Source organism: Macrotis lagotis, chromosome 2 (genome assembly GCF_037893015.1).
Source record: "Macrotis lagotis isolate mMagLag1 chromosome 2, bilby.v1.9.chrom.fasta, whole genome shotgun sequence".
Lineage (NCBI taxonomy): Eukaryota > Metazoa > Chordata > Mammalia > Peramelemorphia > Peramelidae > Macrotis > Macrotis lagotis.
The window spans coordinates 278,393,657-278,407,645 of NC_133659.1; the positions used below are offsets into that span (position 1 = coordinate 278,393,657).

Below are 13,989 nucleotides of genomic sequence, written 5' to 3' on the forward strand. Positions count from 1 at the left end.
TTATTTTTTGCCTTCCTTTTAATCTAAAAAAAATACTCACTTTGTAAAGCTGTGTTTTTAAATCCCAAAGTTAGCTCTCTTTTTGGCATTGATCTTACCTATCTCAAAGCAAGTTTTTCTGATGCAGAGATTTTGAGTTGAGTATTTATGACATTTTAAGTAAGATAAGAACAGGAAGCCCTGTCTAGGGACTAAACTATTAATGTTCCTGGTTTCATCACCTATTTCCTGTGACCCTGGGAGAAGGATTTATGCTTTTACAGTAAAATAAGGCTAATAGTTGCTTCCTTCTTCAGGCATATTGTAATATTTATTTAGGTATTTCCTTCCTGTAATTCAAGTCATGGATCACATCAATCAATTTATCAATGAATATTATTATTAAGTCTCTTCTGTGTGCCAGACACTAAGCTAAAAACCAGGAAGACTCCAATATGATATGTTATTTTTAATCTTTAAAATTTTTTTTTTTATGAAAACTATGGTCAACTATTAAGGAAGTCAATGTAAGTACTTGGACTATAAAGAATAGGAAATCTCTTAGACTGAGGGGACAATGTGCCATGCATTTTTTAAGTGCATGTAAATAGGATTGTGTGAATATCCACATAGAATTTTTGGAATGGAATTCCAAGGAAGTGCTATGCAATTGTGAAGACGTATCAATTTCATCTTCAAGAACTTCCTTTACCTATGCTGATCATTTCTAATTATCTCTACTCCTGACTTCTTTTCTGAGTTCCAGATCCACATTTACATAAATCTAAGAACTCTTCATCTGAATATCCCAACTTAACAGATCACAACCTTTGTTTATTATCTCACTTTCCAATTTGCTCTTCTTTTCAACTTGTCTTTTGGTAGGGGACAGGGAAACTATTAATCATCATTTGTCCTTTTGCCAATATTCTTAATCTTGGGGGTTATCTCTGATTCTTGCCCCTCACTTTTCATTTCCAATCAATTACTGAGGTTTGATGAGTCTGACTCAACAGTGATTATCATATCCATTCCCGATTTTTTTCTGTATCACTATTAACAAGGTCTCATTTTTACCCTCTTGGACTATTGATGTGTTCTCTCCTCTCCATTCTCTCTCTCTCTACTCTAAACTATCTTTTATATATCACTGACAGAATCATCTTTCTTTCACAAAAGTCTTATTATAAATGAATGAATAAATGATTAAAACATTTATTAAGAGTTTACTATGCATAAAGCACTATGCTAAGCATAATATATATACAAAGATATATGCATATAGATATTTTTGAAGAAAAATAAGATATTCTTTGCTTTCAAGGAACTCATACTCTGATAAGGGAGACAGTACATATGAAAGGTTTTGATTGCAAATCAGATGAAAAGCCCCTATGGCCCTTAACAGATGGTAGTGCCTCTTCTTTAATGTCATTTCTCTCAATTAATATTATTTTCTGATGTTAAATCATTTGATAATCCCAAGGATGGTGACTTAAACTTTCTCTTCTGAGTCTTCAGTAGCTATGGCTATAACACTTGCAGGAGCAGTTGCCAGGATGCATCTCCACAGAGACTACTTCCCAGGATAATGGCTGAGGGAACTGGACTGGAAACACCCACATTCCAAGGCTCTTAGAACAAGGGTCCTGAGTTGCCTCCATCAAAGCACAAGGGAATATGGTGGTCAAGAACAAGCAAGTGTTTCAACTTGCTTGCTAAATACTGCTTTTTTTGACCAACTCCCTCAGGGATCTTTACTGATTCAGAATTGACATGAGGGTGGGGAAGAGATGGAATTAAAATGATAAAAAGAAAGTATAAGAAATAGTGATTTGTGTCAGGGTTGAATGAAAAAAGGATAGAGAAGTAAGATCAGAACTCTATAATTTTTGAATGTTGATCCCATTCTCCACCTCCATCCCCACACACATGCTATCTTTTTCTTAGTAAAGAAGGGGATGACAGGAAGAGAAAGGAAAAATTATAAAGAGATACATTGGAGGAAGAAAGACAGTTAACAATCATATTAATGGATAGGAATAGAATAAATTCACTTATGAAATGGAGAAAAGTAACAGATGGATTTGAAAACAGAATCCAACTATATGCTGTGGACTAAAAACATACTTGAAATGTAAAGATTCACAGAGATAAAATGAGGGTCTAGGGCAGTATTTATTGTGCCTCGGGTGAGTCCAAACAAGCAGATACAAGGCAAAGCAATGAGTACTGAGACTACATCAACTTGTACTTGTAAAATAATAATAAAATTCATCTGGAGGGAAAAAATCAAGAATCTTATTGGAAATTATGAGAAAATATAAGAAAGAAGGGCGAGGTCTACCAGTTTTAGAAATTAAATTATATTATAAACACTAATTATCAAAGTTATTCCAGGATACCCCAAGAGTTTTATGCATTGTCTTCCCCCCCGCCATTGATCTGATCCCCCACTGACTGTGTTTCTCCCTCACCCATTCTGTTAAAGACCTGTGACTTGTACCCCCTTCCAGTTCCTTTTTTTTTTTTGCTCAACAAAACTACTTGTATAGCACTATCCAAAGTTACAGCAAGAACAAATTATAACCATTACTCACCAATTCCTCCAGGACATACTCTCTTCTGTACCACCTCAGACTCTAAGGCAGTAAAAGAAAAACTTATTTCAGTTCTTATATAACCTTGGTTCTACCAAATTCATTTCCAAATGTGGCATGACTGCTGGAAGAATCTTTCCACTGCCATCCCAAATGTTATCTCTGAAGATTGTTCCCTTTGCCTCAAACATTATTGCTGTGATGTCCCTCCAACAGCCCATCTGATGTCTGATTCCTGGATTTCTGTGGCTCATTTCCCAAGCAAAATCAAGGACTTCACTCTTTGTACCTAAAACAGGAAAGAATGACTGAACATAAAGGTCAAGGACCTAAGCCTATTTCGGGAGTCTGTGTAGACTCAAAAGGGAAGAAAGTCCTGAGATCTTTCTCCTTACAGAAGAATCATTCCTTGGAAGCCACCAACCTTCCTCATATGAGAATGAATAAAAGAGGTGACTGAAGCTATGTCACTTAGTTAGTGACATACATCTGAACATCTGATCTCTTCCCTCTTTGGGCCTCATTATCACTACAAACCAATTCCCCTTCTAAGACTCCACCCCCATTAGAAGCTTTTTTTTGAAGATACTGACAATATTACCTTCTCAGTCAATTGTAGAACATTCTTCCCAATCACGTGGTTAGCTAACTGGAACCAAATTTCAGCATGTCCACACATGTTTCACATTCTCTTCCCTTCTACTCCATCATGACTCTCTTAGAAGCAATCTTGCCAGTGCTCATGTGAAGGTTAATTTAGCCAAGGAAGCTGATGGGATCTGGATCCATTAAACATATTAGCATAATACTAAATAAACTCAAGGTGTCCAGCTACTGCTTTAAGGACTCACAAAAAAAATGCTGGGAAAACTGGCAAAAATTAGACTTGGATCAAAATCTCTCATCATATACCATAATTTTCTCCAAATGAACTAAATGAAAGGGTCATATCCTAGACAATTAAAGGGCAAGGGAAGGAGATACCTTTGACAACTTTTATAAGGGAAAATTCTTAAACAAAGGATAAAGATAATTATTAAAAAGGATAATTTTAATTATATAAAATTGGAAAGTTTCTGAAAAACATATTAGGAGTAGAATATTTAGATTATAAGGAAACAAATAATTGGTAAGCTTTGATTTTTTAATATATAGAATAGATTGATATAAATTTAGATAGGGAAAAAGAGCCATTCCCCAATAGACAAATGATTGAAGAATATTAACAGAAGTTTCCAAATTCAGAATTGTAAGCTATTATATAAATTACATATGACTTATGTAATAACAATAAAATGATATAAAGTTCTCTAAATAACTAGTAAGTAAAATACAAATTAAAACTCTGAAATGCAGCCCTCCCTCATTAGTTTGTCCCAAAAGAAAAAGAGAAAAATATTTTTTTGGAAGTACAATGAGAAAGAGCCCACTGATGTACTGTTGACATTTTTGAAAGGTCTTTTGAATTGTACTTAAAATGATGCCAGACTTCAACTTAGAGATACCCTTTTAGGTACAAACCTTCTTTTTTAAAATTTTTTATTTGTTTTACAATTATATACAATAGTGGTTTCTACATATAATTTTATGTGAGGTTTTTAATTTTACAATTTTGCCCTAGCCTCCTTCCCTTCCCCACCCCCCACAGAAGGTAGTATGATGATCTATATATTGTTTCCGTGCTATACATTGATTGAAATTCAATGTGTTGAGAGAGAAATCATATCCTTGAGGAGAAAATAAAATATTAGAGATAGCAAAATTATGTAGTATGTAAGATACTTAAAAAATGAAGATAATAGACTTTGGTCTTTGTTTAAACTCCACAGTTCTTTTTCTGGATACAGATGTCAGGTACTCTAAAATTGTCCTTGATTATTGCATTGATAGAATGAGCAAGTCCATTAAGGTTGATCATCATCCCTATGTTGATCATCATCCCTATGTGTTAGGTACAAACTTTCAAGAGTTCAAAGACAGAGTAAAAGGACCCATATGCATAAAATATTTTTATTATCATTTGCTATGATAAAGATATGAAACTAAATGAACACTCATACATGGGGAATGGTTAGATACATCATGGTAAAAGAATGAAATTGAATATTACCCTACTGTGAGAAATCATGAAAAAAATATTCAGAGGATCCTCTAAAGACTTGTATGAAATTACAGAAGATAATTGAACAAAACCATGAAAATAATGTATAACACGATTAACATTGCTTAAAGGAAAACAATTTTGAAAGTCAACTCAAAACACTGTAATATCCAGATGTGTCAGACAATGAAACTTGTTTTCACTCCCATCAGGAAAGTGATAGATTAGGAGTGCAAAATAGCACATGGATTTCCAGATATGGCCAATGTATGAATTTGTTTTATTGGATGATATTCATTGGTACCAAGGGAAAGCTTCTAATAGAGGGATGGGGCCATAGAAGGGGAATTGGTTTGTAGTAATAATTATGCCCAAAAAAGGGAACAAAAGAAAACAGAGCATTCTAAAATAAGAACACAGAGAAGAGAGATCAGATGTTCAGATATCTAGCAAGCAAGGAATTTTTTTTACTCTAATTTTAGTTTGTACATACACATAAAACTGTTCACACTAGGAGTTTATTGATGCTGTAGTGGTAGATCAGTGTTGCTGTTAGGGTATACAATGTTTTCCTGGTTCTGCTCATCTCACTCAGCATCCATGCAAATATCTCCAGGCTTCCCTGAATTCCCATCCCTCCTGGTTTCTAAATAGAACAATAGTGTTCCATGAAACACATATACCACAGTTTGTTAAGTCATTTCCAATTGAAGGACATTAACTTGATTTCCATTTTTTTTGCCACCACAAGCAGGACTGCTATAAATATATATATTTTTTAGGTTTTTGCAAGGCAATGGGGTTAAGTGGCTTGCCCAAGGCCACACAGCTAGATAATTATTAAGTGTCTGAGGTCAGATTTGAACTCAAGTACTACTGACTCCAGGGCCAGTGCTCTATCCACTGCCCCACCTGGCCTCCCTTGATCTAGTTATATCTTGAGAAAGCCTCACCTTCCCCACACTCAGGAAAAATGAAGAAATGGTTTCTTAAACTCACACAGGCCCCTGACATCCTCCTGCTATCAAATATACCAAGACTGACTACATATCAAGCAAGCTGTGCACAATATCACCAATATATAAAAGTTTATTGAAAGAAGCAATAAAGAAAAGTATGTACAAAGAAACATAGATATTGAACTTGAAAGCAACTTAGAAGTCACTGAATCCAACCATTTAATTTTCCAAGAGAAGAATGTGGGATCCAGAAAGCTTAAATGACTTGCCCAAGGTCCCACAATTTTAACTGTTTGAGGTAGGCATTACAGACTCTTGAATGAGAAACCATTAGTCCAAAAGATGCATATGAATCCCCAGAGTCACTTAGAATCCTAAATTTGAAGGCTGTTCTAGCAGAGACTTGCCTCATCATATTTTTATTTGGCTTACTACTCTAAACCGCTCAAGAAGGGAGAGTGGCCTTTATTTTCACATTTTTACTGATTATTGATTTGTTATTTTTCCTCCCTTTGTTTGAAATTTGGCATTAAATATATTATCACCAAAGGCAAAGAGACAAGAAAAAATTTGCAATAGAAAAATCTCCGACATTCTGGTTTTATTTACATATGTGTTACCAAAATATTTCTAATAGTTCACTATTTCTATTCATTACAGTTGTTGATTATGGCTTTCCACTGTGGGACAAATTCATTCACTTAAGGTTTGAAGGGATTCAAGGATGACTGAGAGAGTCCTTAGACTTATTCCCTTGCAAAAGCCCTTCTAACAGTTAGTCATAGAACTTTAAAGTCATTTATCTATGAGAATGACCATAGAGAGATAGAAAGACTAGGGAATTTAAAATTAGAAAAGCTGGGTTTTAGTTACTCCTGCTGTCAGCTATGTAACCTTGGGCAAATTACTTAACTTTTCTCACTTTCAATAGCTTTAACTATAAAAATGAGAGGATCTGTACAAGATGATTCTGAAGGTTCCTTCCAGATCCAAATCTATTTTTTCTATTTTTTCTATTTTTTATTTTTTGACTCCTCATTTATTTATTTATTCTTATTTTGTACAAATAATGTTTTTATACATTACTAAAATGTTCTTGTTTAAGAGTAAACATAACCCCCCCCAAAATATAGACCTGCATAGGTGATAAAGTAAAGGGGAGAGAAAAAAATTAAAATAAAACAAAAAATAATAATAATTGTAGGAATGGCCAGGTGGCACAGTGGACAGAGCACTGGTCCTGGAACCAGGAGAACCTGCACCCAGATCTGGCCCCACACACGCAACAATCACCCAGCTGTGTGACCCCATGCAAGCCACTCCAAACCCATTGCCCTGCAAAAAAAAACAAAAAAAATCCCAAAATAAAATAAAATAGCAATAATAATAATAATAATAACAATAATAATAATAATAACAATAGAGGGCAGCTGGGTGGTGGACAGAGCACTGGCCCTTGGGCCAGGAGCACCCAGGTCCAAATCTGGCCTCAGATACCCAACAATCACCCAGCTGGGCGACCCCTGGCAGGCCACCCAGCCCCATTTGCCTTGCAACCCCCACTCCAAAATAATAATAATAAAAAATGTGCTTCAGTCTGTGTTCTGACTCCACCAGCTCTGTTGCAGGTAGATCACATTCTTTATGATAAGTCCATCACAAAAGTTACTTCCATATTTTTCCACCGTTGCCATTGCTGATCGCAACTCCCTCCATTTGTACTTCTCCACTACCATGTATTATATATCCTCTCTCCTTTCACTCTATCTCTGCTGTAGGGTAGTTGAGTGGTGCAGCAGACAGATCCCTGGCCCTGGGGCCAAAAGGCCCCGAGCCCCCATACCACTCCTTAGGCCCACTATCCACCTGGCCCTATGGTCCCAGACAGGCCATCCAATCCTAGCCCCTTGCAAGAAGTAATAAAGAAAATGTGTTATATCTGGCTACTCTTCACCATGATCCACCCTCCCTTCCATCACCCACATACTCCCTTCCCCCTGTCCTCCTTCTCTCCTTCTTACTCCAGATGTCTATACCCCATTGAGTATATATGCTGTTTCCTCTCCTAGCCACCTCTGATGAGAGCAAAGATTCCCTCATTCCCCCTTGCCTTCCCCCTTCTGTATTATTGCAATAGCTCATTGTAATAAAGGAAAATCTTATTATATGAAATATCTTATCCTAGTCTTCCTTTTCTTTTTCTTTCTCCCATTACATTTCCTTTTTATCTACTGACTCCATTTTTACACCACAATATATCTTCAAATTCACCTTTCTACTGTGCTTCATCTATAAAAGCTCCTTCTACCTGATCTATTAAATGAGAAGGTACATATGAGTATTATCAGTATCATTTTTCTATACAGGAACACATGTAGTTCATGATCATTGAGTCCCTCATATTTACCCCTTCTCCTTCACTCTCTATGCTTCACCTGAGTCCTGTATCTGAAGATCAAACCTTCTGTTCAGCTCTGGCCATTCCAATAAGAACATTTTAAATTCCCCTGATTCATTGAAAGTCCATGTTTTCCCTGGAAGAGGACATTTAGTTTTGCTGGGTAGTTGATTCTCAGTTGCATTATGAACCTTTTTGCCTTCTGGAATATTATATTCCAAGCCCTATGAGCTTTTAATGTAGTTGCTGCTAAGTCTTGTGTGATCCTGACTGCAGCTCCACAATATATGAATTGTGTCTTTCTGGCTGCTTGTAATATTTTCTCTTTGACTTGGGAGTTCTTCAACTTGGCTATAATATTACTGGGGGTTGTTATTTTTGGATCTCTTTCTCAGGGAGATAGGTGGATTCTCTCCATAACTATTTTGCCCTCTGCCTCAGGGCAATTTTCCTGTAGTAGTAATTCTTTGAAAATGATGTCTATGCTCTTTTCCTGGTCATGACTTTCAGGTATTCCAATAATGTTTAAGTTATCTTTTCTAAATCTGTTTTCCACATCAGTTGTTTTTTCAATGAGATGTTTCACATTTTTCTTCTAATTTTTCATTCTTTTGGTTTTGAAGTATTGTGTCCTGATTTCTCATAAAATCAGCAACCTCCCTCAGTTCTATTCTTTGTCTGAAGGATTTGTTTTCCTAAGAGAGTTTGCTTATCTCTTTTTCCATCTGGCCAATTTTGCTTTTTAAAGCATTCTTCTCCTCAATAACTTTTTGAACTGTTTTATCCATTTGACCTAAGCTGGTTTTTAGCATGCTATTTTCTTCAGCATTTTTTTGGATTTCCTTGACTAAGCTGCTGACTTCATTTTCATGTTTTTCCTGCATCTCTCTCCTTTCTTTTCCCAATTTTTCTTCTATCTCCTTCACCTGATTTTCAAAGTCTTTTTTGAGCTTTGTCAAGCACAATTTCTGTTTTTCTTGGAGTCTTTAGATGCAGGAACTTGGACTTCCTTATCTTCAGATTGAGTATTTTGATCCTTCTTGGGATCACAGCCAAAGTATTTCTCAATGGTATTCCTCTTTTTTCTCTGATTACTCATTTCTCTAGATTGTTCCTGGTTATGGGGTGCTTCCTGAGCTTTTGAGTGTGTGAGGCTCTGTCTTCCTTCCTGGTCTGTGTATGATCACAAGTGCACCCCTCTGTCATGGCGATGAGGTGGGGGGGGCTGCAGTTCTATGGCGGGGCCTAGACTGTGATCAGGATCTGAATGTGGTCAGAACCCCAGAGTCCTGTTCAGGGACAGAAGACAGAGCTCAGAAGTCTCTCTTCACTCCCCCTCACTAGGCTCAGCACTCATGCCTAGGGGCTCCTGCTTACCGGCTTCTGCTTCTGCTTCCAGTTTCTGGATCTGGGCTGCTGTGGTCACACTGCTCGGCTGGGTTTCACATGCTTGCTCTGGCAGAGGTCTTCCTGCTGATCCCCCAAGTTGTGTCTGGGGCTCCCCGGGTTGTAGGTCAGGAAACTGCCCCTGCTTCATTGAGCCATGGCTCCCAGCACCCTGGGGCTGCCTCCAGAAGGCTGAAGTTCCTTTGCTCTGACAAGTCACCCCTCTGGTAGGCCACCCCTCTAACCCTGTGGAGCTGAGCCTTTCCATTCTTTTCCAGGTTACCTTGGGTTGGAGAACTGCCTTACTGCATCCCTCTATGAATTCTGTCTCTCGAAAATTTAGTTATGGTCCTTAGTTTATAAGTTTTGATCAAGAGCACCTAAGAGACAAACCTCTCTTGTTGCCATCTTGGCCCATATCCCCAAATCTATCTTTTTTAAAGAGATTCTTCTGGACCACACAAGTCAAAGTATACCTGAATAAGGTACTTCCTTTGGAACACACAGTCTGCTTCTGGTATTTCAGAACTCATCTCAAAATGAAGAATTTCAATAAGAATCCTCATCTTGGAGAGGTATATAATACAACAGTCTTTGCTTAGTGCAGTGACCATTTAATGAAATATGATAAGTTTCTGATGAATAGATATTGAGTAGTTATTTCATTGGATGCTGATTTTAAAAAAAATACTGATTTTTAATGCATTCTATTGCAGGCTGAATATTTCTATGAATTTTTATCCTTACGGTCTCTGGATAAAGGCATCATGGATGATCCCACCATCAACATCCCATTGCTTGGGACAGTTCCCCACAAGGCATCAGGTTGGTAGTTTTCAACTTAGGAAAAGCAATTGGGAAAATAATGAAGTGTGGTTTCATGTGTTAAAATTTATTTTAAATGTAATTGCTTTGTAATGGCTGGAAGATTTAGGATCTAAGAGTTGTGGGCTACTTGGCCTAGGTAAAATGGATCAGAGATATAGAACTGGAGAAAATTTTCATGCCATCAGTACAAAGTTTTTGTTTTACAGATGCGGAAACTAAGTTCCAGAGAAAATGATTTGCTGTCAGGCACACAGCTAAATAGTAGGAGGAGGGCAGAGAGAATTTGAAGCCAACTTTTCCTAATTCAAGGACTAGCATTTTATCAACTATGCCATCTTTTTTTAAAATTGAAATTTAATTTAATTTTCCCAATTACATGCTATGGTAGTTTTTCAACAGTCATACATTTGCAAATTTATTACATTCCTCTACCATCATCCCTTCCCTCCCTACCATAATGGTGGCTAACAGTCTGGTAAAAGATGCACATGTACATTTGTGTTTAGCATATTTACATATTAGTCATTTAAAACCATGAGAAAGGAAGAAAAAACATGAGAAAAGTTCTAACAAAGTGAACATAGTGTGTTTTCAGATTTCTTGTTTTTTTTTTCCTCTAGATGTGGATGGCATTGTCCATAGCAGGTCTCTCAGGGTTATCTTTTATCTCAGAACTGCTGAGTGGAAATGTATACATCTTGCTTCTCATTTTATCTCAAGCCCGTTAGGCAAAAAGAGCATGAAAGAAGTGAAGAAGCTAAAGTCTTATAGCATCTTAGAAATTTAAGATGACTAAGCACATGTATAAAGTAAATGATTTTGAGCTTCTTAAAGTTTTTGGCTCTCTTTGGCCATTAAGTTATTACCCAAAGTGTCCCAAAAGTCTTTATGCAGTCTTAAGCTAAGTTATTAAAATGGTAAGAAGGCTTTTGGAATACTGTGTGTATATACATATGTATACACACACACAACTGTTGGATGCAGATTAATATGCTGGGAGGTAACTTCATAAGAGAGATATGAAATAAAGGAGCTCTTGGGATCATCAAAGTATTTCCTGAGGAGAGTTTTAAATAAGCCTTTGAAAGAAGACAGACATATAGAATAGTGAAAAAGAGAGGGCTACATTCTTCATATAATGAACTTCCCATGCTTTCTAAAGGACCAACATTTTCTATCCTAGTTAATTCCAGGCTAAACTATTTAAGTTTCAAGAGGATCTTAAGCAGAAACATACTTTTTCCTGGCCACATCTTGAAAATACTATGAAACTGTCTTTTTTTTTATTCCACCCAGTTTTTTAGAGATAGGAAAAAGTAGATCAAGTTGACTGAGAATCATTTCCTGGGAAGCATGGTTCCATGAACCCATGCTGAGTTCCTTGGCTGTCTTACTAGTCATTTTCTGACCCATGAAGAAAATTGAAATAGCACTTGTACTTTTGGCTATAGAGTTGACTGGGGTTAGTAGCTAGTTGGCAAGAATACACCTGGGGAGTTTCTTCCTAATCCAACTAATCCAACAGGAGCTACACCTCAGAAGTGGTCTCGGGGAGTCTATGTCCCCTCCAGATTCAGATTTTATGCTTTCAGGTGCAGTATTGTGGCTAAGTAGTAAAGTGGACAAAACATGAGACTTGGAGTCAGGCAGACCTGTGTTCAAATCCAGCCGGAGAAATTTACTAGTAATGTGACCCTGGGCAAGACACCTAACCCTGTTTGCTTTAGTTTCCTCACACGTAAAATGAACTGGAGAAAGAAATGGCAAATCTAGTGTCTTTGCCAAGAAAATCCAATATTGGGTCATGAAGTCATGACTGAAATGACTTAACAATTCATTAAATATTAATTTCCTCATTTATATTTCCAGGAATAATATTTCCTGGATTATTGTGAGGATTGTGTGAGATAATATTGTAATATTGCTTTTCCAGACCTAAAGTGCTATATTAACTCTAGCTGTTATTGTCAGTATAATTATTACTGACCAGTTTAACTCTAAGACTTCAAATGACATAGATTTAACTCTAAGACTGCAAGTGATATATACTTTATAACTCTTTTGTATTATAAGAATATGACTCAAGCAAGACAAAATGAGGAACATAGAATATTCATGTTAAAAGGAATTTTAAAGAGCTTCAGGGAATCTATACTTGAGGAGGAGTCCCTTTTGATTGTCCCTGACCAGCAGTCATTCAATCTTCTCCTAAAACCCCTCATTTATATGGAACTCATTCTTTACTTACTGGGACAATTTTCAAAGAAAATTGAGGCAGTGCTGTAGATTGTGGAAAAAACTTATACTCAAGTGTCCTAGGTTCAAATTTCTTCTATTTCTCTGTATATCCATCAGTTTTACAGTTAAGGTAGCTAAATTACACATGCTGAATTCCTTTTTTTAATTTCTTTTTATTTTTTAAAACTAAAATTTATTAGTACTTCAAGTTTAAGTATCAATTATATTGTTCATTTCAGTACAAATGTGGAACCAAGAAAAAAAGATCAACCAAACTATACCATAAAAAAAAAATCAAGTATTAATGAAACATTCAAAGTCAGCATACTCCCCAGAACCAAAAATAAACTTCTGAATAAACAAGATTAAAATGAAACTGCCTCAGATTTTTGAGTGGGAAAATTTATCAGATAGAGAAATATTTGATTTGCTTCAAAATGATGAGAGTAACTTTCTTTTTGAATTACAATCCCAGAGATATTGAAGGCATGCATATTATGTTTATGACTCCATTTGCTTTCCTCTTGACCTAAGTCATATGTAGCTATAAACAAACACACTTCCATTTTTCTGTCCAGCTAGTAGACAAGAATCTGTACCCAACCATTTAACAAAAGACCAATTTCCATCAGAATTATGGAGAAGCAGAGTCGTACAATGTCCTAGAAACAAGTCCCAAACAGCTACTGTTCCAGAAGTTGGTACAACAGCTGCTAAATTATCCTTCACCTTGCCATCCAGAAACCTTCCAGTATGGCCTTGGGGAAGGGAATAAGGGTTTACATCGACACTTAGGTCCCTTTTGGGATTAATTACAATCAACCGAAAAAACAGGACTTCCCATGGATTCCATTTCTTTGCCATGAGGATGACTTAAAACAACAAACAGGAGCCCCTTATCAGAATAGGCTTTGTAACAGATGGAAGCTTGATAGGAATTACCAATTTGCATCTTTCTCAGAAGCTGACCAGTTTTTAAATTCCAGATAACAATATTGCTAATCAGAGTTCTGCCAAGCAAAGCATTTTGCATTCCTTGAACCTCAGCAAAAGCTAGGATGGTTTCTTCTGGAGACATCAAGGTCTGTTTTTCTTTACTTCTTCCAGATCCTGAAAAGGTCATGAAGTCTACTTGATGATCATGAAGGGTCCCATTGCTACAGACTAGCCTTTTCTGTCTAAGTCCAAGCACAGCTTTTATATTTCCAGATTTTACAAGTGGCTGCTTTAAGCATTCATCATCATCAGAACAAAACAATAATCTGATTTCTCTAATTTCTAGATGTCCCAATGCAACACATACAAGATAACAAGCATCCCAAAGTGGGATAATTTGTAATACTGGAACCTCTGTGAAATAACATGGTAAACTTTTTTCCACTGCCAGTTATCCAGAGATTTCCAGAGAGAGACTGTAAATTCGCAGGCAGTTATGATACATGACTCCTTATACATGCTGGATTTTTTAAGGAAGAAGAATATTACTACTCTCAGCTTTTG

General features: G+C 36.5%; 2 protein-coding genes across 2 annotated transcripts in view; one reads left to right on the forward strand and one right to left on the reverse strand.

Moving 5' to 3' along the window:
* Window positions 1-13,989, forward strand: part of WIF1 (WNT inhibitory factor 1) — a 110,805-nt gene that overhangs the window by 50,789 nt on the left and 46,027 nt on the right. Inside the window, exon 3 of the mRNA XM_074220784.1 lies at window positions 10,140-10,248. Within this exon, the coding sequence (XP_074076885.1) occupies window positions 10,140-10,248 (109 nt within the window). The remainder of the gene's footprint in view (window positions 1-10,139; window positions 10,249-13,989) is intronic.
* On the reverse strand, window positions 13,024-13,944 carry LOC141510885 (partner and localizer of BRCA2-like). Its single transcript, XM_074220299.1, is given in 3 exon segments — window positions 13,024-13,317; window positions 13,319-13,854; window positions 13,857-13,944. Coding segments are annotated over 3 exon segments (918 nt in total).